Source organism: Canis lupus, chromosome 4 (assembly GCF_003254725.2).
Source record: "Canis lupus dingo isolate Sandy chromosome 4, ASM325472v2, whole genome shotgun sequence".
Classification (NCBI taxonomy): domain Eukaryota; kingdom Metazoa; phylum Chordata; class Mammalia; order Carnivora; family Canidae; genus Canis; species Canis lupus.
This window is the reverse complement of record NC_064246.1, coordinates 74,558,255-74,585,357: the sequence shown is the minus strand read 5'-3', so window position 1 is coordinate 74,585,357 and position 27,103 is coordinate 74,558,255. Positions and strand designations below refer to the sequence as shown.

At 41.7% G+C, this 27,103-nt stretch overlaps 1 protein-coding gene across 1 annotated transcript in view; it reads right to left on the bottom strand.

The window, feature by feature from the left end:
* Positions 1 to 27,103, bottom strand: part of ADAMTS12 (ADAM metallopeptidase with thrombospondin type 1 motif 12) — a 312,048-nt gene that overhangs the window by 58,988 nt on the left and 225,957 nt on the right. Inside the window, exons 13-16 of the mRNA XM_035714864.2 lie at positions 22,485 to 22,618; positions 16,852 to 16,972; positions 4,919 to 5,163; positions 3,048 to 3,186 (exon numbers count right to left, since the gene is read on the bottom strand). Coding sequence (XP_035570757.2) covers positions 3,048 to 3,186; positions 4,919 to 5,163; positions 16,852 to 16,972; positions 22,485 to 22,618 — 639 coding nt within the window. The remainder of the gene's footprint in view (positions 1 to 3,047; positions 3,187 to 4,918; positions 5,164 to 16,851; positions 16,973 to 22,484; positions 22,619 to 27,103) is intronic.

The following is a 27,103-nucleotide window of genomic DNA, read 5'->3' as shown; positions in this document are numbered from 1 at the left end:
TGAACATTGCCATAATATTTAAATTCTTTGAACCTAGAAATTCCATCTATAAATCAACGCTAATTAAATAATTCTTTACATGGTCCCCAAAAGCTCACCAGAAGATGATGATCAATATAGAATTGGCTCAAGACATTTTTCTTTGTCTTGCCAGGGAAATGCAACACATCCATAAAAATGATAGCTATGAGGATGGAGTAGCACATGGAAAGGTACCCCTGTTACGACGTTAAGTGAAAGCATGTGTATACATATAAGGATATTGGAAGGCAAAAAAAGCAAAGTACAAAAGTGCATGTGTCAGGGGAGTGACTTTTCCTATTTTTACTTTTCGGGTAAGCTATTGAACTTAATTTTGTAATATAGAAAGTTTTAACTCAAAGAAAATACAACGACATCGATGACTGATTCAGTGTTTCAGGCAGTCTTCTGTCTTTAGATTTAGCAACGTGTGTCTTATGGGAATATTAGCATTTCACCCTCTTTGTCTGACAGCACGAAAGGAGAAATGTTGTCTTTCTTCTCTGCCAGATGAAGACAGCCCACGGTCACTGAAACAGGCAGTGTGACTGGGATTCGGGGGAGAACGTGGACACCGTGACAGCTCCCTGACAGCTCCTGTTAAGGTTTAATACCCAGGAGGACATTTGCCCACGCAGGCCGAGGTGCTGCTGAAGGATCCTGATTCACATTTGGTAAGGACATCTCATTTCCTAGCCAGGAGGAGCCTGCTTTCTGATGACTGTGCCGATTGGCCATTACCTTGTATCCCTGTGTTCTGAAACACTGCGTGTGTGATGCAAAGAATTCACCCCATGCTGAAACAGAAAAGGGGATGGGTGTTCTGTTTTGTGGAGGGGCACCTGGCCCCTCTGGACTGGCTGAGTTTTCACTCCTTGGTGTCCTGAGACAAAAATGATTTAAGCTTACAGCTTACACCTGTACTTTTCTGAAAGAAGAGAAAAATGGGGATGTGAGCTGGAAAATGTATTTGTGACTACAGTCCCCACGACCTCATTTTCCTCACAACTGCTCCTCAGGGAAATTTTTTTCATGAACTTCTTTCCTGCTTAAATTGCTTTTGTGCCACAGCCAGCCCAGCCTCCCAAGCAGTGGGGCAGGATGTCTGGAAATGCTAGCCACAGCCAGGGGGTAACAGCACTGACCCTAACCCCACCACTGATCCTAACCCCACCACCAGCCGCTGCCACACATCACACCTTTGACTCTAATGGATCTCCAGATATTTAGGATTTTCAAAACATCACACATTTTGAAATGAACATGATCCCCGTGCCTTCTAAAAGCTAACCTTTCTGTACTGACGGAGGGAAAGGAAGAAGTTGGTGATACAGAAATTGTTTATTAGGTTGATGGTACATGGACTTAATGCCTGTTGCTGGACCTCTTTGCAGGACTACTTCCTGGGGCAGGGAGCGAGGACAGGGGAGAGCAAGTGAATGAGTGGTGCAGGGACACAGTATGTGAGAGAGAAACCCATGGGGGAGAAGATGGTGTTCTTCTGGCCCATTCACTCCTTCAGCTTCATTCCCTTGGTTGCATCGCTGAATATGGCACTTCACCCTGTTGCTGCCCTAGTTTATAGGTGGTAGTTATACAGGATCAAGGCAGGAAGTTCCAGAACAGACCTGGACACGATCTAAAAGAAGAGATCAAGGCAGAGGCCTTCTCATGGGTACTACTATTAACGCTCCCCAAAGAGTGAAAAGTCCAAATACCTGACAGGCCCTGAGCCTGTGCTCCCAGGCCTCACAGAATTTCATCTAGCCTGTAGCAGAGAGAGTCAGTGCCCTACAAATGCCCCTGTGCTTGTTCACAGTTCCTGGCTTCCCTCTGCAGTTAACAGTACCCAGAGGACTAAAGGTTCACCAACGAAAGGTGAGCAGAAATGATCTGTGTCACCACCAGGCCAAAGCCCTTCATGAGAGCCAGTCTGCCTCTTCCAAGTCTTTCTTCTCCGTGGGGCACACTGGAAGTCACACATTTCAGATGTCTTAGCTCCAAGATGATGCTGGGCCACCCAACCTGTATCAGACTTAGAATGGGTTCGAAATAAACCTTCATTGTGTTGCATTCCTGAGGTTTTGATTTCTTTGTTACGGTAGCAGAACTTAGTCCATCCTGGGTGCCTGGGTGGCCTCGGTCTGTTAAACATCTGACTCTTGATTTTGCCTCAGGTCATGACCTCAGGGTAGTGAGATTGAGCCCCACGTTGGGCTCCATGTTCAGTGGGGAGCCTGCTTAAGGCCCTCTCTCTCCCTCTGCCCTCCTCTCTCCCTCTCTCTTAAATAATAAATAAATCTTAAAAAAAAGAAACTTATTCCATCCTGACATACTTGACAGCAAGGAATCTCTCCAATGCTCCATTTTATAAGAGAAAACTACTCTCCTCATAGATATAAATACTTGGTAAATAGGAGACAGAATAAAGAACATTGGGTGGGAATCAGGAGAGCTTGTCATGGTTTGGTTTTGGCCATTACTGACAGTCAGCCTCTGAGTGGGGTGTTTGACTTTTGTAGACCTCAGGTCCTCAACCAGGTTTTTAAGTCTCTCTGTTTTGCTTTTTAAAACACATGTCATACTGTATTGTATACTTGAAAGTTGCTAAGAGACCAAATCTTAAATGTTCTCACCACACACAAAAAAGGTAACTATTGGGGTGATGGATGGGCTGGCTGACTTTATGTGGTAACCATTTCACTATATATACGTGTACAAAATCATCCAGTTGTACACCTTAAACTTACACAATGTTGTATGTCAGTTATATCTCAATAAAGCTGAAATCAAAACAAAACACATGTTAACATTTTTTTCAAAGAAAATCTTTCATGAAGTGTAAAGGAAAAACTGCCTCTCTCATTAGACCATGACCAGAATATTTGCTCCCACAGGGGCTCCTGGGCCGTGTTTCTGGAACCCTGCAGATCCACAGGCACAGAGTATGAACCACGTGCTTAGACTGCCTCCACGGCTCATTCTGAAGCCGACATGGATTCCCAGACACAGCAGCTGTTGCTCACCTGTCCCGCACGTTACACTGCACTCTGTCCAGCGGCCATACTGCCAGAAGTACACCAGTTTGTTCACGTCATTGTCAAGGCCATCTTTCCGGATTGTGTACTCATACTTGATGCCAGGGTTGGTCACTTGGAACAGAAGCTAAAAGGCAAAAGAAGGATGACATCACTGTCATGACTTTATACTGTAAAACACAGCTGTGACAGAAGGTATGTCATCTTAGAGCAGTTATGAAGGTGTGCATTGGAACAAATGCCAATAAATGAATGTATCTTCACCCCCACCTCTACTTCCACCAATACATCTATCTATATCTGTATATATATCCATCCATGTCTTTATCTATCTATACCTCATATCCATTCAATTATTTCTTGGCTGAATGCCCAGGGAAGTCTAATCTTCTGGAAACTGCTCTGAGGGAATGAGATAGCATCTTTTCCAACAACAGACTGGTGGGTCACCTTGCACCCTTGTGAACTTACTAACTTGATGATTATAGGTAAGTTACTTAATCTCTTTGTGTTTCTCCATTTCCAGAGTGAGGATAATAATAGTGTGTGACTAGTAGGGGTGTTGTGAGAGTTAAATAAGTCAATAAATGTACAGTGATTAGCTATGAATAGAATAGTGACTGGCATGTAGTCAGCATTCAATAAAGAGTAACTTTTATTATTGTTGTTGCTGTTGTCTTATGATACTCTTCTCTAGCTCTCAGGATGGTTAGTTCCTATAAAATATATAGTTCTGGGGTAAAAATGTTCATAGGCTTTAGCCAAGTCATGCCCCTCTTGGGGCCTTCCCCTCACTTCCCTCTCCTGCAGGCAGTCTACTTATCACACATTTTTAAAAAAAGATTTTATTTATTTACTTATTTTAGAGAGAGAGCGAGAGAGAGTGTGTGTGTGTGAGAGAGAGAGCACTTGAGTGGGGCAAGGAGCAAAGGGAGAGGGAAAGAATCCAAAGCAGACTTCATGCTGAGTGCAGAGCCCACTGTGGGGTCCAATCTCATGACCCTGAGATCACAACCTGAGCAGAAACCGAGAGGCAGACACTCAGTTGACTGAGTCACCCAGGCGCCCCTCACCACACGTTTAAAAAGGATTCATCTTAAACTTAGAGCTGATGGATTGATTGGTTGCTCCTTGGGATGAGGGTTCCCATATATAAATCCTTTGCCATGTATGGTAAGATGTCAGGTCCCCAGACATTTATGAATCATAGCAGTCAAGCCTTGATCTCTGGCTTCTTTGAGTGCTCTGATCTCTGGCTCTGGAATCATCTCCCTCTAACTTCTGAGTATGGTTAGGTCAGACTCTCTCTGGAGCCATCTGGCATCCCCAACCTGTCTTATCTCTACTGGTATGATGATTCCACTCTTTCTCTCTGGTTCCTTGCCAACAGGAAAGACCATGCCCTTAAGGTGCACATACAACATTCTAATCCTGTTCTCCAAGAGCTTCACAAAGTCAAGCCTCTTGCCTAAGAACAACCACGTGATAACATGAGAAAACTGTGTTGGTCCATCGCTGCTGCTGGAAAGCTACTTGGAAACTCAGCCCAGATGGAGAGCATCCTTTTTATGCCTGAGAAAAAAATCACTCTGAAATAAACAGCCTGTGTCAACCATACTGGAAATTGAATTCAAAATTCCCAATAAATGACTTTAGGGCCCCTGGCACTTATCAGGGTTTTAGCAATTTCTAGGCAATAAAGGATGATTCGCACAAAGTAATATCTTGCTTTCTTCCCTGCTCCTTGTTAAACGAAGTTTTAAGCGTTCGTAGTCTCCCCTAGCAAATACCCTGGAAATGAAAATCAGAAAGATCTTCACTAATAAACATATCAGCATTTACCTTTACTTCTGCATTACCTGGATCCACACTGACTCATTGGTGGGGCCTGTGGCCATCAGTTTCTCTAGGTCCCCTTTCCTGTCGTATTGGAAGATGGTCCCTGCCAGCTTGTAGTTCCCGTTCCACTGGATAATAAAACCTCCATTGAGGTAATACTTTTTGGGATCTTCACTCCTGATGGCCAAAAAGTTTCCAGCTCCCTCAACCTCCATTACCCGTATGTCCCTTGCTCCTTTTGGAATCAGCCCAATGTCAACATAACCTAAGGAGAGAAGACAGAATGATGAAAGAGGCACACCTGCTTGGCTGCACACACTCTGTTTCTGACTCATTATTCATCCCCACTGTTTAGTGCCCTTATCTTCCCCCTGGGTGGTTACTGGGATTAGCAGATACACTAGTCATGGGGAATTTTATTTATTTATTTATTTATTTATTTATTTATTTATTTATTTATTTATTTATTTTTAAAGATTTAGTTTATTTGAGAGAGAGAGAGAGAGAGAGAGAGAGAACAAGCAGTGGGAGGGGCAGGCAGAAGGAGAGGGAGAAGCAGACTCCTCGTGGAGCAGGAAGCCGGGTGTGGGGCTCCAACCCAGGACCCTGGGATCATGACCTGAGCCAAAGGCAGATGCTTAATGGACTGAGCCACCTAGGTGTCAGTCATGGGAATTTTATTTATTTTTATTTTTTTTATTGGAGTTCGATTTGCCAACATATAGTATAACACCCAGTGCTCAACCCGTCAAGTGCCCCCCTCAGTGCCCATCACCCAGTTATCCCAACCCCCCACCCACCTCCCTTCCCACCACCCCTTGTTCATTTCTCAGAGTTAGGAGTCTCATGTTCTGTAACCCTCTCTGATATTTCCCACTCATTTTCTCTCCTTTCCCCTATAATCCCTTTCACTATTTTTTTATATTTAGTCATGGGGAATTTTAAAGAGCTTGGGCAGGAGCAGAATTCCCAGGTGCTCTGTGACTTAGTACATACACAGTTTTGTGAGAAGAGGTGAAATAAATGCAGATTAAACTCTGAAACATTTGTGGTTGATCCAGCATTGACTTTTCTGTGATTTTAAATTGAAGTTAAAAAACATATAGCCCCTAATTAGCTCCCCATTAGCATTTCTGCTCCCCCATTTGTCGTGGCTATCAGATGAATCTTCAACATTGCACTGGATACACCCTTCTGCTCAGTTGTCCTCACTGCCTGCAAGTTAAAGATAGACTCTTAGAAATAATCTAATCATAGCTTAAATTCATTAAGAGAATTCCTGAGGGAATCTTGGATTGATTTGCCACCTGGTCCTCTTGAATATAGCTCATGATGAGAAACTTAGCTCTGAGCATAGCTTTTTATGTTGCTGGGCAATTCTATTCACTAGACAGGGTTTTTTTTTTCTTATTTTTCTATGTTTTGATGAAATATGAACTTACATTTTATTTTTGTGAAAAAGCACCAGAGGGCATCCATTTAAAGATGATGATCAATTCTAGCTATAGACCTATTCTTATTTATTGGTTGTCATGGTAGGAGACATACTGGGGAGAAAAGGAATTAACACATAATGGTTTCTTCCCTTTGGCAGGCTCCACACTAAGCATTTTATGCATTTATCCTATTTGGGCTTCTTAAGAATCATCACCTTATAAATGTGATACACTGGAAAGAACATGGACTTCGGGGATGGCATGAGAAAATGCCAGACATGGGAGTCAGAACACTTGAATCTTAGTTTTTGCATCACCTTGAATGAGCTATATGGTGTTCACTGACTTATTTAACTTCTTTAAATGTCATCTGCACAATGAAGGGGCTCCAACCAGATGATGTCTGACAGCCCTCACAACTCTGATATTCAATTATTTTTCTCTTTTCTAAGCAAAACATTCTTTGTTCTTTTAACCTTTCTATATAAATGCTGGTTTTAAGATCCTGATAATCCTGTTCATTTTGCAGCGGATGGACACTAGGTTTTTCAGCCACAAGCAAACCTTCATCTCTGTGACCTGGGAGGGCCTTGACTGTTTTCTCTCCCTCAGACATGAGAGTAGCAGGGGTCCTGGGAGCTAAAATCCTAGGGCTGGTCAGCAGGTATGATTTGCTCAGATCCTCAGGCCACAACCCTAGCTCCATTTTTCAAACTGGCATCTCCCATCCAGCAAGACCAAAATGCAGGTCTTGTAGTACTTGATTAAATTCCATTTGGCTCTCACAATACTTACCTGAAATAGTTGATTAAAACTACAAAAATTTTTTAAAGATTATTTATTTATTTATTTATTTATTTATTTATTTATTTATTTAGAAGAGAGAGAGCAAGAGAGAGAGAGAGAGAGAGAGAGAGAGAATGTGATCAGGGAGGGGCAGAGGGAGAGGGAAAGAGACTCTGAAGAAGGATCTGTGCTGAGCATGGAGCCAGACATAGGGCTCAAGCTCACAACTGTGAGATCATGACCTGAATTGAAATCAAGAGTTGGACACTCAACTGACTGTGCCACCCAGGTGCCCTAACACTGTAGATTCATAACTAGCTCAGGGAAAATATTTATCATGTGTAATTGAGGCTAATGCAATTTATTGAAATGCCTTTGGAGCATCTTGATCTGTAGCCCCTTCTAACTTGGGATGTCATATGCCTTCTCAGACAAGAACTCATGCAGAAAAATCAATTGGCATCAAATATTGTGGTGACCACCTTATCTCCCTTGTTTACAAAGAATAAAACAACCCCTCCCTCAAAAAAACAAAAGCAAAGAGAACTAGATGGAAAAAAAAAACCCAAAAACGAAGACTGTGCTTTTTATCTTTCACTTAAGAGAGAAAATCCAAAATCAGAAATATTTAACGCGGTGGACTCTGCCAAATTCAAAGGGGAGACACATTAAATTTAAATAAATTTAAAATAAAAGCTTTCAGTGAATATTAAGTGCTGCTTCTGAACAGTTTACAGACAGAAGATATAAACTGAGACAGATCTAGCGATGAGCAAAAGTAATGCACATTTGTAACACATATTTGCAAAAGAGTATCTAGGGAAAAGCCAAAATATAAAATTACGGTAATTTTGAGTTAAAAAGAACCACAATATACCCACCAGACTCCTTTGCGTGTGACAAAAAAGCCCATACTTGAGAATAAAATGAAAAGTAAAAATTTCAATTTTCCTTCATCTCCAGTCTCATGTCCCAAAGACAATTACAGTGAACAGTTTATTGGATTCTTTTTCAAAATCTTTGTTTGCATGTATAAGCACATATACACATAATTTTTTAACAAGTGGGATCATGGTACATGAACTATTCCAACTATCACTTTTTATTTTTATTTTTTATTTTTTTCCAACCATCACTTTTAAAATTTAATATACTTTACATATCTTTTTGTATTTTTGAGCATTTCAACAACTGCAAAAACAGAAAGTTCATTTACTTAACCCATCTGCTATTAATGGGCATTTAATTGGAAATGAATGGCTACAAACCTTTCTGTTTACCAAATGAGAAAACTGGGTTCCATCTATGCCACCATCACACATCTAGGTGGGAAGTACATATGCCTATAACTAGGGTTTGCTAATCAACTCTTAAAATAGCATTTTTAATTTTAAAAAAATGTGATTGGTAGAAAGGGCTTTAAAAAATCCTCCAGAGTATCTTATCCTCAAGGGTCTTCTTTATAGAAAGGAGAATCTTATTAAAAAGTAAGGGTAGAGGGATGCCTGGGTGGCTCAGTGGTGGAGTGTCTGCCTTCGGCTCAGGCTGTGATCCTGGGGTCCTGGGATCGAATCCCACATCAAGCTCCCCGCGGGGAGACTGTTGCTCCCTCTGCCTATGTCTCTGCCTCTCTCTGTGTGTCTCTCATGAATAAATAAATAATTTTTTTTAAAAGGAAGGGTGGAAAGTTATTGAGACATTTATTCTGTATCAAAGGAAGGCTACCAGGATTGGTAAGACCATGTCTAAAGTGTTAAGAATGGTGAATTTTGCATTCAGAAAATCACTTCTCTCCCAGTTCCCTGGTAAACGTCAGTCATTTGCACCAGTAGTGGGGCAATTCTGGAAAAATTAGGGGGGAAGTAGCAAAATGTAATCTTGACCTCAAAGAAGGAGTCTCTGGACCCATGGAGCCTCACCTGGAGAAACCATCCCGTTACTGAGTCCTGAGCCCCTTGAGGTAAAAGAATACTCAGGGCCTCTGAGGATGGACCAGAAAACTGGCCTCACTTCTGAAGCCATTATCATAAGAGCTACAATAGGTTATTGCTGCTAAAGTGCATCTTATCCAACTACTCTTTGTAATTCACAAAAAGGATTTACCCAGTAGCATATTTGGTTTCCAATCTGTCACTTCTAATAAAAATGTGCTCCTAAAGAGGTCATACTATTAACCCCAATTTATCTACAACGACCAGCTCATCTTTAAAAAGATTTATGCTGTCAGTTTGCAGCAGACAAAACAATCCTCACTGCAGGCCCAAATCTGTTGGTTTCACATGAAGAGGCTCCTGGGAAATGCCAGTCCACTTCTTGATGCCTGCCTTCACAGTAATGACACGTCAATGTCAAGTTCAGGTAAAACCCTGCATTTGACCCGCTCCCAAATCAGAGTGAGGAGGAAATACATACACACAAGTGTGCTTGGCAGATCTTTGGAAAGTCGAATTGCTCTATCCTAGATTGAGTTTCAGCTTTAATTATTTCAAAAAATGTGTTGTAGGGGCACTGGAACCTTGGAACACACCATAAGCAACTAAAAACCTTTTGCTAGAAGTCAGTGGAAAGGAAACATAGAAGAGAGAACAGATGTTGACCCTAAATGCTTCTGGGACAAAGGGTGGCAGCCCTGAGCTCCCTTGATATGAAAACTGTCAAGTAGAGTGTCCAGTCATTCTCTTTCTTCCCATTCCTTCTAGCCTGGGATTTTCTAGGAAACATGATCTAGGACAGTCTCCAAGTAAGGTGATACTCTGGTTTCAAGGAAGCCACATTCCTTCTTTTTATTATGCATTTACTTCTGCCTTGGATTTTCTCTGAAATGTTTTCTTATAAGATTCTCATCCTGGGACACCTGGGTGGCTCAGTGGTTGAGTGTCTGCCTTTGGCTCAGGTCGTGATCCTTGGGTCCTGGTATCGAGGCCTGCATCAGGCTCCCCAGAGGGAGCCTGCTTCTCCCTCTGCCTGTGTCTCTGCCTCTCTCTCTGTGTCTCTCATGAATAAATAAATAAAATATTTTTTAAAAAATTCTCATCCTATCTATGTGGACTCAGTTCCTGTCACCAGGCTCCCCTGTCCCAGGCAGTTGTGTATGTTGTTGGCAAACCAGTGTTCTATGACACTGACCTTCTCATGTCATTCACCCACCTAAAATCATAGAGTGGACACTATTCTCCCTTAAGCCAACAGCAAACAAACTGAATCTTGCCGTATAGCATAGAAGCAACTGTGAGTCATGAAGCCATGTCATTTGTTCCTAGAAGCGTCTCTTCCTTCTCACTGTCCAGACTTGTGTCTCAACCTTACATACTGCTGCCACAGATCCCAACATGTGTTGTGAGGTGTTCTTGATGGGTTCCTTTCATTCATGAGCTTCCTCAGTTTGTCACAGAGACTAAATGGCCCCAAGAAAAAAGTCCAGAATCTGCCTCATTAAGCAATTAAGACAGCAATCTTAACATAACTTGAAATTGGTGTCAATTCCTAACTCTAGGTGAACTGAATCCAACCAAAAAGATCAGTGGCAGAGACTAGGGAGCTATAGGTGGAAGAATGAAACCTGTAAACACACAGGCTCATGAAAGTGGATGGGATCTGGGTGGTCACGTTCCACCATAATTCCAGGTGGTTGCTTCTTTCACCACATTCCAGGAATCTCCTAAAGATGTGGATACTGGAGGCAAGTGTTTCTAGAAGAAACTTTCTGTGTCTTTCCTCTGTTTTCTAGACTGTGGAATTTTTTTCAACATACTTAATTGTGAAAATGAAATTGTGATGTATATCAGAGGAAACTGAATTTAAATATTATGCCAAAAGAGTTGCCATAACTCTATTATATGCATCAAATGCACTAAACAGATGTGCAAATGTATTTAATATATATTTAATAACATCTAATAAGATGAATTTTGTATGGTAACTGTTGTAGTTCCATAAAAGGAGTTTAAACTAGAAGTCTGAGCACATCCTGGCTAAGATTAAATAAAGGAAGCAGGAACCAAGGCTGGAGGTTTGGTCACTGAGTTAAGTGACACAATCACCTGTATGAGAGTTCCAGGACACTCAGAGAATAAGGTCCCTTGTTCCCAGTGACAGAGGAAAGCAGCCAGTGTGAGCAAGACCAGGTGCTGGTTTAGTGGTCACTGGGTCTGCCATTAGTCAAGTCTAGTGACATTGGCAAGACCAGAAGGGTCCAGAGTGGTGGTTTTAGGAAGTCAGTGAATTAGTCCAAGATACTAAAAACTGTCAGGTCTTAATGTTTAAGACCAAGGTAGGTGAGTCATACAGAATCTAGGAAATTATACAACAGGGGGAAAAAAAAAACCAACCTAAGGAACTATATGACAATGGGTCAGCATTCTAGGCCAAAGGGAAGGGACTATAAGAGTTTGGGACGAAGGTCAAGGTTCTGGGTAACTAGCCCAGGGCGCCCTTGCAAGAACAGAGCTTAATGCTCTACCAACTTCTTCCTGAACCAGGCTCCTTATTTAAGTTCTGCCTAAGGGCCAAGTGGCAGAGTGTGGCCCAATCCTGTTACCTGGATGGCGTGAGGCAGAGACAGCAATGGAAAGAGAGTTGTTGTCTTATTTGTCATTCTATCCCCCTGCCAAGCACACAATAGGTACTTAATGTTTCTCAGGTAATAGAGTAAATGAATAAATGAATGAGCTGATGATATCTGTACACAGCTCACTGTATTCTGGATCTAGATTCTTTAATTCCAGACACTTCTACAGTAACCATGGCACTATACCAAGACAGCAATTCTTTTTTCTTTTATCTTTCTCTAAGAGAGGAAATGGAAGCTATTCTGGAGCATCTACAAGAAAGTGGGCCTTATGTTCCCCAAATATGACACTGACTAGAAGGCATGATGCTGCCATCTGGCACACACTGTCAAATCTACTACATGAGTTCCCCCTTGCAGAGATAGACAGGGACTTAGTTGTTGGGACAGCCAAAGAAGGCCATGGATAAAGACATCTTCTCCTGAAGACTGTGCCCAACTTTAACACTTAGATATCAACAAACATATCACCAGCTCGAAGGCTAAGGGCAAGGAGAAGATAAATACCAGAGAGGGTTGAAAGGGGCCTCAGAAATGGTGGTCCAAATGGGTGACTTTCCCACAGTCAATGGTAACCTAGATCAGCACCTAGTCTCTTGCCTCTCAGTCTATTTTAATTCCACATCATTCATCATTTTCTCTCTTTCTTAGGAGCACTCACAACAAAACAAAACAAAACAAAACAAAACAAAACAAAACACCACCACCACCACATACACACAAACAAACAAACAAAACAAAAAACAGAAAAAAGGACTTGGCCAACATTTCAGGCTTCCCTAGTCAAAGGCAACAGCAGCCAGAGAGGAGGAGAAGCTGGGTCTCACTACCATGTGCGTCTCTAAGGCAGACTTCTCCACCTATACTTTTGTTTTAAATCACTGTGTTAAAAGAAAGCTACAAGCCAGAGTAAAGCAGGAAGGGAGGAGAACACAGGCAGACACATGGATCAGTTAGGCCATTTAAGGTTTGAAAGACTTGGATTCTTCAGGGTGACTGCATATTCCCGTTATTTCCTAGTCTCGGATACAACCTTGCCTCAAGTGCTAGTTGTACCAGTTGCTCAAGTTCATTGTTTTCCTGGTGTTTTCTGATGGTTGCTAACTCTCCCAGGAAAGGAGACATTGGGTTTTCTCTCAAGGTCGTGGTTGTGATAACAAAGCTCTGACGCCTGAGTGCTGGGATAACGAAGCTATTTCCAGTCACAGCCCCCATGTAACTCACTGCAGAAATGTCCTTGCTCTGAGAGTTGTCCTCCATGAGGGCTCCCCGCATGTCACAAGTTCTTGAAGGCAAATGTGATGCCTTGACCAGGGAGATCAAGCCAATCACTGCCACCCACCAAAGAAACCATGGTTCTTTTAAAAATTTTTTTAAGAAACCACAGTTCTGGGTGGAGAGAAAAGGAGAAAAGAATAATTCGGGATATGCATAAGGGAAAAACTCTGAGCTTTATGTCTTTGGGTCAGAATCAGAAAGTGACCAAAGCCCGGCATTATAATATTGAGTTTACATTACAATCACAATATTGTACCAATTCATGTTAAAAAACCAAACAAACAAACAAACAAACCAGAGCTATAACACTACAGCTGAACCAGGCAGCATATCACAAAGGAAAAATACTCAATATTCCATCGACATAACTGTAAAACAGTTAATGATTTATCTCCTTTATTGTCAAGGAGATATGGACTCAACCTTAAAAAAACTCTTTTCATTTGAATTTATATGAGCGCTTATTGAATACCTCTTTACATAGAAATTATGTTTGTTGACTTGGGGTTCAGCAGGGTGATGACAGAGCCTAAAAGACAATTCATCTTTCGGTTTATAACCGCACTAGAGAGAAAGAATTCAATGCAAGGAGAAGCAAGGAGCACGTAAATACACACAGAAAACAACTAACTATGCCTTGGCTGTCTTCAGAAAGAGGATGTTAAGTTCTCTCTTTTGACTTTGGCCTTGGTATTCATCAATCTACCCAGTGCAATCTCACTCCATTTCTCATATTTTTGCATTACTTCTTGGTTTCATTCCCATGGTGGAGTGGCGGCAGCCAGGGTCTTTATGATGTATCTAGCTTTATTAGGCAGGCTGCAAAGGTGGGATTTGCCTGGTAGGTGTGAGGAACACAGATGACCCAGATGGGTGTTAACAGAGTCCAGAGTGAGATCTGGCTGGATTTCCCCACTGTGCTGGGGGTAGCAGTGCCAGAGGGCTTTGAGGCTCTCAGGATACATAGAGTCTACAGTTGACACCCCTCCCTGGGTGCAAGAGCCACCAGAAGCCCTCTGGGAAGCAAATGGGAGAGGGGAACCAAAGGCACAAGGGATGCCAAATGCTCAGTGGTGGGCACGTGGCCAGAGGTATCAAGGTCTCTAAGGCAGGTGTGGAGGTGGGAGGAAGCTCAAGATGCTTCTGGCCTTTTTCCTCACTCTCAAAAAACAAGAGTACAGTTAAGAACCCAGAACTACTTAATGTGAGACAAGATTCCATCAAAATCCTAGAGAAGAACACAGGCAACACCCTTTTTGAACTCGGCCATAGTAACTTCTTGCAAGATACATCCACGAAGGCAAAAGAAACAAAAGCAAAAATGAACTATTGGGACTTCATCAAGATAAGAAGCTTTTGCACAGCAAAGGATACAGTCAACAAAACTCAAAGACAACCTACAGAATGGGAGAAGATATTTGCAAATGACATATCAGATAAAGGGCTAGTTTCCAAGATCTATAAAGAACTTATTAAACTCAACACCAAAGAAACAAACAATCCAATCATGAAATGGGCAAAAGACATGAAGAGAAATCTCACAGAGGAAGACATAGACATGGCCAACATGCACATGAGAAAATGCTCTGCATCACTTGCCATCAGGGAAATACAAATCAAAACCACAATGAGATCCCACCTCACACCAGTGAGAATGGGGAAAATTAACAAGGCAGGAAACCACAAATGTTGGAGAGGATGCGGAGAAAAGGGAACCCTCCTACACTGTTGGTGGGAATGTGAACTGGTGCAGCCACTCTGGAAAACTGTGTGGAGGTTCCTCAAACAGTTAAAAATAGACCTGCCCTACGACCCAGCAATTGCACTGTTGGGGATTTACCCCAAAGATACAAATGCAATGAAACGCCGGGACACCTGCACCCCGATGTTTCTAGCAGCAATGGCCACGATAGCCAAACTGTGGAAGGAGCCTCGGTGTCCATCGAAAGATGAATGGATAAAGAAGATGTGGTTTATGTATACAATGGAATATTACTCAGCTATTAGAAATGACAAATACCCACCATTTGCTTCAACGTGGATGGAACTGGAGGGTATTATGCTGAGTGAAGTAAGTCAGTCGGAGAAGGACAAACATTATATGTTCTCATTCATTTGGGGAATATAAATAATAGTGAAAGGGAATATAAGGGAAGGGAGAAGAAATGTGTGGGAAATATCAGAAAGGGAGACAGAACGTAAAGACTGCTAACTCTGGGAAACGAACTAGGGGTGGTAGAAGGGGAGGAGGGCGGGGGTTGGGAGTGAATGGGTGACGGGCACTGGGTGTTATTCTGTATGTTAGTAAATTGAACACCAATAAAAAATAAATTAAAAAAAAAAAAAAAAAGAACCCAGAACTAAAGACCAATTTCCTGAGGGCTTAGTTAAAAGGTTAAGTGGTGGACATTCAAGAATGAAAACTCTGCTTTTCAAAGGAGTTACCATAATGAAAGGAGCATAACATATCTGAGGCCAAAGACATGAACCCCAAAGATAAACAAATAATACAGAGATTAAATGTAGAAATGATTTTAAAGGTGATTTTATAATTAAGTAAATAAGGTCACAGCTAAATAATGGAAAATATTTACATAGCAACTTCAAAAGAGTGAATAAATATCAGCTAACATAGGATGCTTGATCATAAGCTTAAGATGCACCGAGTTATCATTTCAATCCTAATAAGTAATGCAAAGGATACGTTTCATGCACAGTAAAGTCATCAAATAGATAGACATAAAGTATAATCCTTCAGTGACAATTCTAAAGGGCAAGATAAGCATATCACTTTACAATTTAACCTTATTAATTCAGTAGTTGAAGATCAAAAAATAGAGATGAAATTAAATAAATTCAGGTCATCCACTGGTAGGTGTCCCAGGAACAAACAGGGCACTTAATCAATGTGCCTGACATTCGAGGGCATACTTAGTAACTTCATCCCGGGTGGGGAGTGTGTCTAAAAGAGAGGACTGGCTTTTGGAACCCAGGAAAAGGGTGGTCCACTCTATCTGGGAGTCCCTGTCACTTCCTGATTTCTAGGATCTCTTGACCCACAAATAAAATCTCGGTTCCTGAATTCTTGTCTTTCTTGTAGTTCTGGGGGCGCCTAAACTATGATACTCTGAGTTGTCTTCATCATCTCTGCACCTAATTTAGCCTCCTCCCAAGACCCCTTCGCCTATCGATCACTGCTGGTGCCTTGAAGACAAATGTGCAGGTAAAATCATGGCTGATTTGGGGTCAGGGTGGGCTCTTCATTCCCGAGGATTATTAGTAGCCTGGAGCTACACAAAGAAAAAGCCCTGTGGGAGGTCATCATGGGAAAGGAACAACAAAGCATGGGTCAGGGGGGGACGTCAGGTGGCAGCGGCCACTGGAGCACTATAGGGCACCAGGGGTGGGACCCCTTATAGGGAGAGATAGGAAGAAGGGCAACCTGAAGCGACCTTGCCTTGCCTCTCTTTTGTCCTTGAAGGTACACTCGGGGCCTTCTGCCTCGAAGCCCATGGCTGGCTTCTCTGTCTCTCTTTTAGAGCCTGTGCTGGGTCTGCACCCTTCCTGGCCAACTTTTGATCTGTTTCCCCCAGTTCGGGTCCATTCCTATGCCACTGGCCTCAGCCCTGGATGCTCTCCCGGGGATCACACTCATTCCCGCTCCTGGGGACAGCCCCCAGGTCATTTAGGTCCCTGTGCAGTGTGAGGCCTCCTGTAAGTGCCTGGCAATCAGCCCTTCCCTGAAGCTGTCAAGGGGTCTGACCCATTTGTCCTGAAGGCTACATCCACGTCGAGTTCTTTGAAAGTTACAATCTGTTGTAAGAAGTAGCCATCAATCTTGCCCTCCATTCTCAGTCCCCTGCCACTTCAATTATTTGTTTGTTACCAGATCCTTCTTTCTGTTTAAACATCTTCTTCACGGTCTGGCAGGCCGAGCCGTCCCCCAGGCACACACCGCAGCGATCCTCCGTGGCGTTGGAGCCAATCTCATAGTCACAGCCGACCATCTGTGGGGGAAAGAGGCTGAGGGTGACTGTCACAGCCGGGGGACACCGCACCTGCCTTGGACATCTGCCTTCCCCTCTCCCCCCTCGCTCTTGATGGGATCGATGCTGGGGACAGACATGGGAACAAACAGTTCCTTGTCCTGGGGGCAGCCAGAGGAGTAACTGAAGCATCCACTGATGGTAAACGAAATACTTGGTTAGGGGGGAAAGAGGCACACACTGGGCAGGTCTCCCAATTTCCCCGGAGCCACAGGTAGACTTGAAGGCCGTTCCATAGATTTGACATTGAAAATGTCTTGGGATCAGAGTTGCTGCAGCAGTAAATCCCTTTCTGGTGTGCAAACCTCATGTCCCCTCCTCTCTGATGAGAGTTCCCAGGGTACAGTTACTCCCCCTATAATGTGGTTGTTCGACCCCTTTACATTCCTCACTGGGGTGACCTCTGCTTCCCTCTGCGCCAGCAGGTGAACCAGCAGCCATGGACAAAGAGCTGGCTCAATGCTGGGACTCCTTCAGGGCCAGGAGGGTGAACTCTGACCTACAGACCATCATCAGATGCTCTGGAGCCTCCTGGGACCCCAGCCCCACTGCCCTTCACCCATAGCTGTACCCCAGCCATCGCACATTTTCTCCTGTGAGTGGAGACTGACTCTGCCCCCTGCTCTGGACTGGATCCTTCCCCAGGGCTCTGCCCATCGGCCCTTCCCCATCACCGTCTTTCTCTCTCCATGGATCCTTCTCTTCAGCCAAGTCTCTCCCACCCTAAAATCCCCATGCTGGAAAAGGGGAGCAACTATACTGGGGGGTGTTCAGTAGCATCAGATGCCAAAAAGTCATGACACTTAGACAGAAAGCCATGAAACACAGAGGCCTCCCCTGAATGTCTTTGTTGTGTGGTCTCTAGCAAAAGAGAGAGGGAACCTGTACCAGATTCTGCTAGTCAGACTTCTCTGTCTACAAAGAATTGTGCCTTTGTAGGTTTTTTTTCTCCATCAAAGACAATTCCCTTCCTTATTTTATTATTTATTTATTTAAGTCTTTATTTTAATTCCAGTAGCATTAACACACAGTGTCCTATTAGTTTCAGGTGTACAACATAGAGGTCGGGCACCTCCATATATCAGCCGGTGCGCATCCCATTTCCTTTCCTATTTTAAAGCCAACTCAAATCAACTGAAAGAAAGAACAGCTTGGGTTTTTAAACATGCCTCCCTCCATCAGCCAAACAGAGAATTAATGGCCAGGGACAGAAAATACCTCCATTCCTCAAACTAACTGTCTCTTCAGGTCCAAGGATTGTGCTACTGGACCCAATTGGGTCAATAAAGTACTAAGAGATTTAGAAAAAAAAAAAAAAAAGAAACTGTCTGGATGTGTATTTCGTGGTCATGAGGAAATGTCAACCCTTCACAAGTGATGTGTTTACATCCAGTGTGAGGTTACTCTAATAAAGCTGATCGTTATAAATCATACTCCCAGAGACTTTCATTCCTTTGCTGATTTGGGATGAGCCAGGAGATCAACACTGAGATACAGTAATTTTAAAGTGTTTTTAAAAAATCTCTACTGGAAGAGGATAGAAAAAAATGTGAAGAATAACAGGAAAACAAATACCTTGAGCATATCTCTCTTTTCCAGCAACCAGCCTGCAACCAGCCCCTTCCCTGAAGCTGCTGGAGGTGGGGGTAGGGGGAGGGAGACACAGCATATTCATGTCCCAAAGCATACGTTCCACAGCATATTCGATGGGTTCTTATAGAAACCACACCCTAATGCTTCTTCCATTGGCTGCACTCAGCACAACCAACACTGAATTAAGTGTCTAACACAAGGCCTAGGAAGACACAAGCCAGTCTTCCTTGCTGCATATAAAACATAAGGGCTCTTGGGGAAAACTAAACAGATGTCACTATGCTTTTCATGCCATGTGCTCTGGCAAGAGGGCCCACAACAAAATTGTCTTTCTGCCTTTGGCAGAATCAGAGGTGACTCTCCTGCTGCTACCAAATGTGGACAATGGCTCCAGCAAGGGTGTCTTTTGATGTGACTCCTACCATGCCAGACAGCCATTCCAATGAGCAACATTAAAAAAAAAAAAAAAAAAAAAAAGAAAGAAAAAAGAAAAGAAAAAGAAAGAAGAGAAAGAAAATCATTTAAATTTCCCATTACATAATTTCTTTAAAAAACAGCTTTTTGAGGTATAGCAGATACCTAAAATACTGTATACATTTAATGTAAACAACTTGATTGAGTTTGGATTTACACAAATACCTTTGAAACCATCACTATAATCAAGGTAGTAGTCATATCCATCCCCTTCAAAAGTTTCCTGTGACTCTCTGTGTGTGTGTGTTAAAAACATTTAATGGGGATCCCTGGGTGGCGCAGCGGTTTAGCGCCTGCCTTTGGCCCAGGGCGCGATCCTGGAGACTCGGGATCGAATCCCACATCGGGCTCCCGGTGCATGGAGCCTGCTTCTCCCTCTGCCTATGTCTCTGCCTCTCTCTCTCTCTCTCTGTGACTATCATAAATAAATAAAAATTTTTTAAAAAAACATTTAATGGCGGATTTACGCTTTCAACAAATTTTTAAGTGCACAATACAGCATGTTAACCATAGGCACCATATACACAGGATGTCTAGGACTTTGCATCTTGCATAACTGAAACCTTGTACACATTGAACAACAAATCTCCATGGTTCCCTCTCCTCAGCCCTTGGCATTCCCAGCTTTAGTCTTAGCTTTTATGAGTCTATTTTAGATTCTCACATAAGTGGAATCATGTGGCATTTGTTCTTCTGTGATGGGCTTGTTTCACTTAGCATAATATCCTCCAGGCTCATCCCTAATTGTCACAAATGGCAGGATTTCTCTTTTTTAAAAGCTGACTAATATTCTATAATATGTATACAACATGGTATACTACATTTTCTTTGTCCACTCATCTGTTGATGGACATTTGGATTGTTTTCATACCTTGGCTGTTGTAAATAATGCTGCAATGAACAATGAAAGATATTTCTTCAAGATCCTGATTTCAATTCTTTTGGCTATATACCCAGAAATCCCATGTTTGGGTCATACGGTAGCTCTATTTTTAATGTTTTGAGGAAATTTCCATACTGTTTTCTACAATAGTTGCACGATTGTACATTCCCACCAATAGTTCTACAGGCTCTGCATTTCTCCACATTTTCAACAACACTTATTTTATGTTTTTTGAAGACAGCCATCTTAACAGGTATGAGGGGATATCTTACTGAGGGTTTGATTTGTATTTCTCTGATGTTTAATGAGGTTAAGTACCCTTTCCTACACCATTTGTATGTCTTCTCTGGAGAAATATCTATTCAAGTTCTTCACTCATTCTTTTAATCAGGTTGTTTTTCTACCATTGCATTGTAAGGAGTTTCTTACACATTTTAGAGATTAACTTCTTGACATACATATGATATATATGGTTTGCAAATATTTTCTTTCATTCTGTAGGTTTTTTTTATTCTAATGATTATGTCCTCTCTGTCATAAGCTTATCATCAATTCTTAACCCTGTCATTTGGACTGAAGAGCACACTATCTTGAGTATTAGAGAATTCAGATTCCAGTCTTACATCCGGGCCTCCTGCTCTATTAGTGAATAAGTAATAAGTATTCTTAGCAATTCTCATATTTTGCTTATGAGTTAACACTGCTTTACTTTGTAAATTCTCAAATGACTGAGAAGAACTGAAATACCAACTGGCACCGAGACCCAATCCACCTGGAATGTCCTCACGGCTTTTTACCTGGGAGATTGTAAAGATGTCAATGCTCAGGCCCCAAATCCCAGAGGTTCTAAACCAACAGGTTTGAGATAGAGTCTAGACATCATTAGTTTTTAAAAGCTCTTCAGATGATTCAAATAGGCAGCCAGGCTGAGAACCACTGCTTTGGACAATGATGGGGCTGCCAAGGCCTGAATTAGCTAGATAAACCTCGTCCCACTCTGGAGAACAGATCTAACCTAAATACATATTAATGACTTTTGGCTTTTTGTAGCCATAGTGATAATTAGTAAAGGGTCTGAAAGAGAATTTTGCTTGAGCTCTTACAAATATAGAGTACAATTATGACTTGCTTTTAACTCACTCATTCCTGGGGATCGTCACATGGCCTATGCTTCGGTCACTCATGAAATAAGTCATAGACAACTTTGAGGTGATAAATGTATCTTTTCAGGGTGCTGAACAGTTATGGGCAGGAGCTTTCTATAACAGTAATTTAGTCTAGTGGAAAAAAATTATGATAAACATTTACAAAAGGAAATGAAATGCATTAGAAATTTATTGTGTGCTGGGTGGGGCTCTGTTAGGGGCTTAACACATATGTCTTTATTTAATCTTTTTTGACACCAACTAGGAAGATACAACAATATCCCAATTTTTTAAAAAAAGAAACTGAGTCTCAGCAAAATTTATAGAAGTATACAGTTGGTAAACAATGGTATTAAGTTCATATTCTAGAGCCTGAGCACTAAGCATTATGCTTTACTAACAGCTAATTAGAACTTTCTACAAAACTTTTCTTTCATCGATTACAAACACCTTTGCTTAAAACTGAGACTTATACCTGAGTGTTGGATTACAAAACTTGTTCATTAGTTCCTTGCAAACTAAACTGCGAGCACTGGAAAGGAATTCTTCAATGGTTGCACACATAAAAGCACGGACAAGTCAGATCTTAGCAATTTATAAAAAGGTAGAGTTGATTAACACAGTCAGTGTGGAAAACGTAAACATATATCAGAAGTCCTGGTTTAAAATACCTGGTTTTCATGTCATCTCTCTTCCTAAGAAGATCATGTTGGTAAACAATGGAGAATTATAAGTAAAAATGCTTTGCACAAAACACTATACAAACTATTATTAATTTCAACTTTATCTCAAGTTTAAGTACTCTATTGGCAAGTAACCAACGAATAATTTAATGTCACAGAAATAACCAGGGTCGTCTTTTCCTAATACTTCTTCCTTTAATTTGGTTCTTCTTCAATTTGACCCTGTTCTATACCTAAAATGATATCACAGAGGACATCAATTCCTCAAGAAAGAAAGACCACAGCAGGAGGGAAAGCATTCAATTCCAAACTGTGGATTCTGATCCACACTTAAAAGACCTGTCTCACAGATCACATATAAAAACCAGACCACGGGGATCCCTGGGTGGTACAGCGGTTTAGCGCCTGCCTTTGGCCCAGGGCGTGATCCTGGAGACCCGGGATCGAATCCCACGTCGGGCTCCCGGTGCATGGAGCCTGCTTCTCCCTCTGCCTATGTCTGCCCCTCTCTCTCTCTCTGTGTGTGACTATCATAAAAAAAAAAAAAAAAAAAAAAAAAAAAAAAAAAAAAAAAAAAAAAAAAAAACAGACCACGTGCCAATGTCATGAAAGCAAAAGCTTAGAACATCTGACTTCCTGAATTAATAAAAATCATGATTTTATAAAGTTGTAGATTAAGGAAACATACCCAATACCTTACATATGCCATTAATACAGACATTTCTGCTGTTGCCACCTTCAAAGCAAGGGGTACCATCAATGACAGCATCCAGCATTTTCTCGGAAAACTGGCCATCTATGGGTCGGCAGTAGAGCTCACAAGGATGTGCTAGAGTGAAAAAGAGACAAATCCTTGCAAGTTAGCTTTTTTAGCTTAGCACCCTTCCTGCAGGATTCTTTTGTTCATACTACCCCCCCAAAGGTAATTTATTCTGGACATTCCCATCTTTCACCTTTCTGTGACACATGCTGAAATGCATGGTTTTCTTTTCTTTTCTAGTTAAAGGGTTTTACAACAAATTAAATTGGGAAAATTGTTTTAAAATGCTATGCCCTTTGTTATAACAATGAGACCTTTCAATCACTTAACTGTGCTCATAAAAATATGGTGCAGAGCTCCTGGGGTTAGCCTAGAAAAGTAATAGCAACCAGTGCTGCAGGACTCCAGACAAGAATGGCACCTGACCACCATTTGATGCAAAGTAAGTAGACCTCTAGGGAAGGGTCAGTCCCCTCCCATGGGGCCAACTCTCCACCAAGACCACTGCCACTATCATGACCCCACCCTCAATGAATATTTTCTTTTATTCTCAAGTCCAAGAAGTCCTTGGACAGAGATTTACAAACACAGAGAAACAGCCTGATTTTTTGCTGAAGCTGAATGAAGCCAACGTCCTTACTATAATGGCCTAGCCCATCATGCTGTGTTCTACAATGAATACATTCTGGGGTTCAATTTTCTACTCCCTCGTGAATGAAGATAGAGTGATTTCCAGCACTGGAACTGCTCTAAAATTTACTTAATAAAATGTGTACCAATACATAGGTAATTACAGTAACCAGAAAGATATAAAACTTTAAAACACAAATTGCCTTAAAAATTTTAATAGGCGGGGATCTCTGGGTGGCTCAGTGGTTTAGCGCCTGCCTTTGGCCCAGGGCATGATCCTGGAATCCCGGGATCAAGTCCCGCATCTGGCTCCCAGCATGGAGCCTGCTTCTCCCTCTGCCTGTGTCTCTGCCTCTCTCTCTCTCTCTCTATCATGAATAAATAAATAAAATATTTTAAAAAATTTTTAATAGGCAATACATGTATATAATAAGAATTCAAATAGTAATTATTTTCAAATAGTAATTTTCTTGTGAATGTTACTTTTTTTTTTTTTTTAATTGAAAAACTTGACAATGCCTTTTTCAGAAAGGTCTTTCTTGGGGGGAATCTCTTTTGGATTTGTTTACTCAGGGGAAGTACTTGAGTTTCCTGGGGATGTGATCAGTTGAGCATTCAATGAGACAAGCCATAGGCCATGTGTCATGGACCCACCCAGTGTGGATGCTAATACAATATCCAGCTAATACAAAGCCAGAGTGCTCAACCCTAGGTAGCTACGCAAGAATGCATTGATCCATTTGGTAAATAAATAAAAGTATAAAACACAATATATGTAAGAGCAGAAGCTCTCAACAAACTTGAGACAAAGGTCAAAAGCACCTGTTTAAAGCTTAAAGGAGAAAGGTATAAGAACAAAGAAAGAATACTGACTGATTTTATATAAAGAGCTTTGGATAAGTTGTCTGAGAAAATGAACCAACTCAAGATGAGTTGGAGAGATCACAGCACAAAGTGCCAATGGAAAAGGGCCAGAAGACTCTGAGGACAAAGCAAGACTTAGGATTATTATAAATCTTTATTCCTGGCAGTGTGACTAGCTCTGTTACTGCCTGAACTGGAACAAAAGCACTTAGAGGAAGCCATCTGGGCACAGCTCTCCTCTCCTAGAGATGGGATCATCCATCCCGGTGTGCTGAGTCTAGGAAAGCATCTCATGAAACATTGGGCTATTAAGTAGAAGGGTGGAGGCAGGGGAAACACTGTTAAATAAGACTTTGATTTGAGTTTTAGAATTTGGATTTAAGATTTTGTATATGTACACATAAAGCAAAAAGAGAAAGCAGCCCTGAATAATTCTGGAGCTTCTCTAAAGGAGCTGTTTCAGCCTGGGAGAGGCTAGGACTAGAGGTGCCTTGGGCGCAAAATTTAAGAGGGTGCTCACTCTCGTAGGGTTGTATAAATGGGTCCTCCTAGCAAGAAAATCCCCAACCAACGGCAAGTGTATTGAATTCCAGAATGGTGAGGTTCCAATGTCTGCCTTAGTTTTACTCCCTCTGAGCTTGTGCTATTTGACTCATCCCTGAAGAAAAAACTATCCAGAGACTTTCACTAGTCTTATTTATATAGTGAGTTAAGAGGAATTTTGCTTAATAAAATAATAGCCAATGCATCATTTACATACGCTTCCACATCCTGTTGTGCTTCATAGCAGTAATCTCTCATTTTGACAATCACAACCACCTATGGTGTTAGTTCTTTTATCACCACCATTTCATAGATAAGGCTAGAAAAATTAAGTTTTCCAAGCTCTCATAGCATGAGTGACAGAGCTAAACCTGGTGCTTTAGCTTATGGCCTATTCTACTAACCTCTAACCTACAAGCACAGAATTTTCCTTCACAAAAACTCTCTAAATTATCCTCTTTACGTTATTAGGCAATGCATTTATTTACAGATAGTATCTAAGGTACAAATTTGGTAGAATTCCAGCGGGACTCCATTTTAATTTTCTCTCATGGGACTTAAATATAGTGAGAATCACCAGCCTCTGGAGACATTTATTTCTACAGTGCATATAAAAGTCTTGGCTCCTGAAAGTCCAATATTTCCATGAGAAGTTACTTAAGCTTTCTGTGACTCAGTTTCCTCATCTGAAAACTGAGGATAATAATACCTACCTTGCAATGTAATCGATGACATTTAAAACAGAGAAGGTATGTTGAGCACTCAGCATGCTATCTAGTATATAGTAAGCGCTTGACAAATGGCAGTTATGATTGTTGTTTTCACCTCCTCATCATGAACTCAATGAATTCTAGAGTTCTTGCAGTTGCCCCACCAGGCTATGCTTCTATCATTCCAATATTCTCCCATAGCAGCCAAAAGACACATGTTTTGGAATGTTGGTTCAGTTCTCCTTCCCACACAGACAAATTTTCCTGAAATAGCCTCTTCTCCTTCAGATTATTCCATCATGCCACTTCTAATCAGTGCCACCCTAAATTCATACTTTGTTTTACTATTTCCTAAATGACTTCGGTCTTGTCAGTTTAGCATAAAAAATTCTAGCTCCTGCTAGGTCAGCAAGTGGTTCCAGGATTTTCCTTCGCAGTCACTCTGGACCTGGTTCAAAGATGTTCTCCTCATACAGTAACTACTGAGGTCCTCACAGCTCTACACTTTCAAGACTATGGATTTTACAAGGTCCTCAGCCAAACTGCAATATCCTCAAGGGCACTTTAGTCATCTGTGCCTTAACTGGCTACCGCCAGCCAGCTCAGCATGTGAAGGAGGAGCCATAATATGTGCTGTGGAGGACTCAACAGCACACCAGAGGGGAGGATAATCACAGTCTGGGGGATGGATGTGGCATTAGATCCATAAGGATTGGGTTCTCTGCCCCGACTCTTACCCTAGGCCTTCTCTGTCCCTAGTCTGCACAGAGGGACTTTTTGGAGAATAATATTAAAACCTCTAATGAGGCCTGGCATAGAGTGGCTGTTTAATTGTGGCAGTTACTACCATTAAGCCTTCCCAATGAATACCAGCAGGACCCTCCTTCTAGCAAAGGCTGTTAACCCATGTTTTCTAATTAACGGACATGACAGAGGTCAACACTGTTAGGGAGAAAATTGTGGACCGACTGGCAAAGAGATCATCTCCATCCTGAGAGGTCATCAACTCAGTCATAAAAATGAACCTTAACCCTAGTAATAGAAATCAAGGACATCCACTGCAGCAATTAAAGGCTTATCCAGAGAGAAAAGGACAGTTGCATTTACATAATGTTGTTTAATATATTTACAGGCTCCCTATGCAGTCGTTATGAGGAATGAGGCAAAGCAGTAACACTGGGACATTATGCTCCTGAATAAAGAAAGTTGTAGAATTGGCAAGGAATGATTTAATTTGTGTGCAAACTAAAACCTGCTATTAACATCGGTTGCCTCTAAGGAATAAGTTAAGCATGGTGGTATAAGAATTTATTTTTATTTCATTCTATTATGTAGACTTGCACGTTTTTCAAGGAAACATATATGCCTTTTAAAAATAATGTCTTGGCTGTCAAACAAGAATGCAGGAAAGGTCTCCTTTCTTCAGTGATAATAACACACCTCCATGAAGAGAGGCCCTCATTTCAAGACTTCTTTTCATTTTGCTTGTGCAGTACAGGACTAATACATCCTTCAAGGTTAGACAGGCTAGCTGAAGTATACTTCACGTAAGAAACACACATTTCTACCAAATCTAAGCACAGTGGTCCATGGAGTCTTAGAAATAATTGAGTAAATAATCTTTGGGCAATAACAGTACACAGACCCGCAGCTTCCACTCTCCCAGAGCTTGAACACCTATGACCCATAGGGGTGCCTACGGCCAGAAAGAATCCCGGGCTTGAAAGCAGCAGCCTTTGTGAACAGAGGTTGAGAGTGATTTCAGCACTTTTCAAGCCTGGACCTGAAGGGCCATTTCCCATCCTCT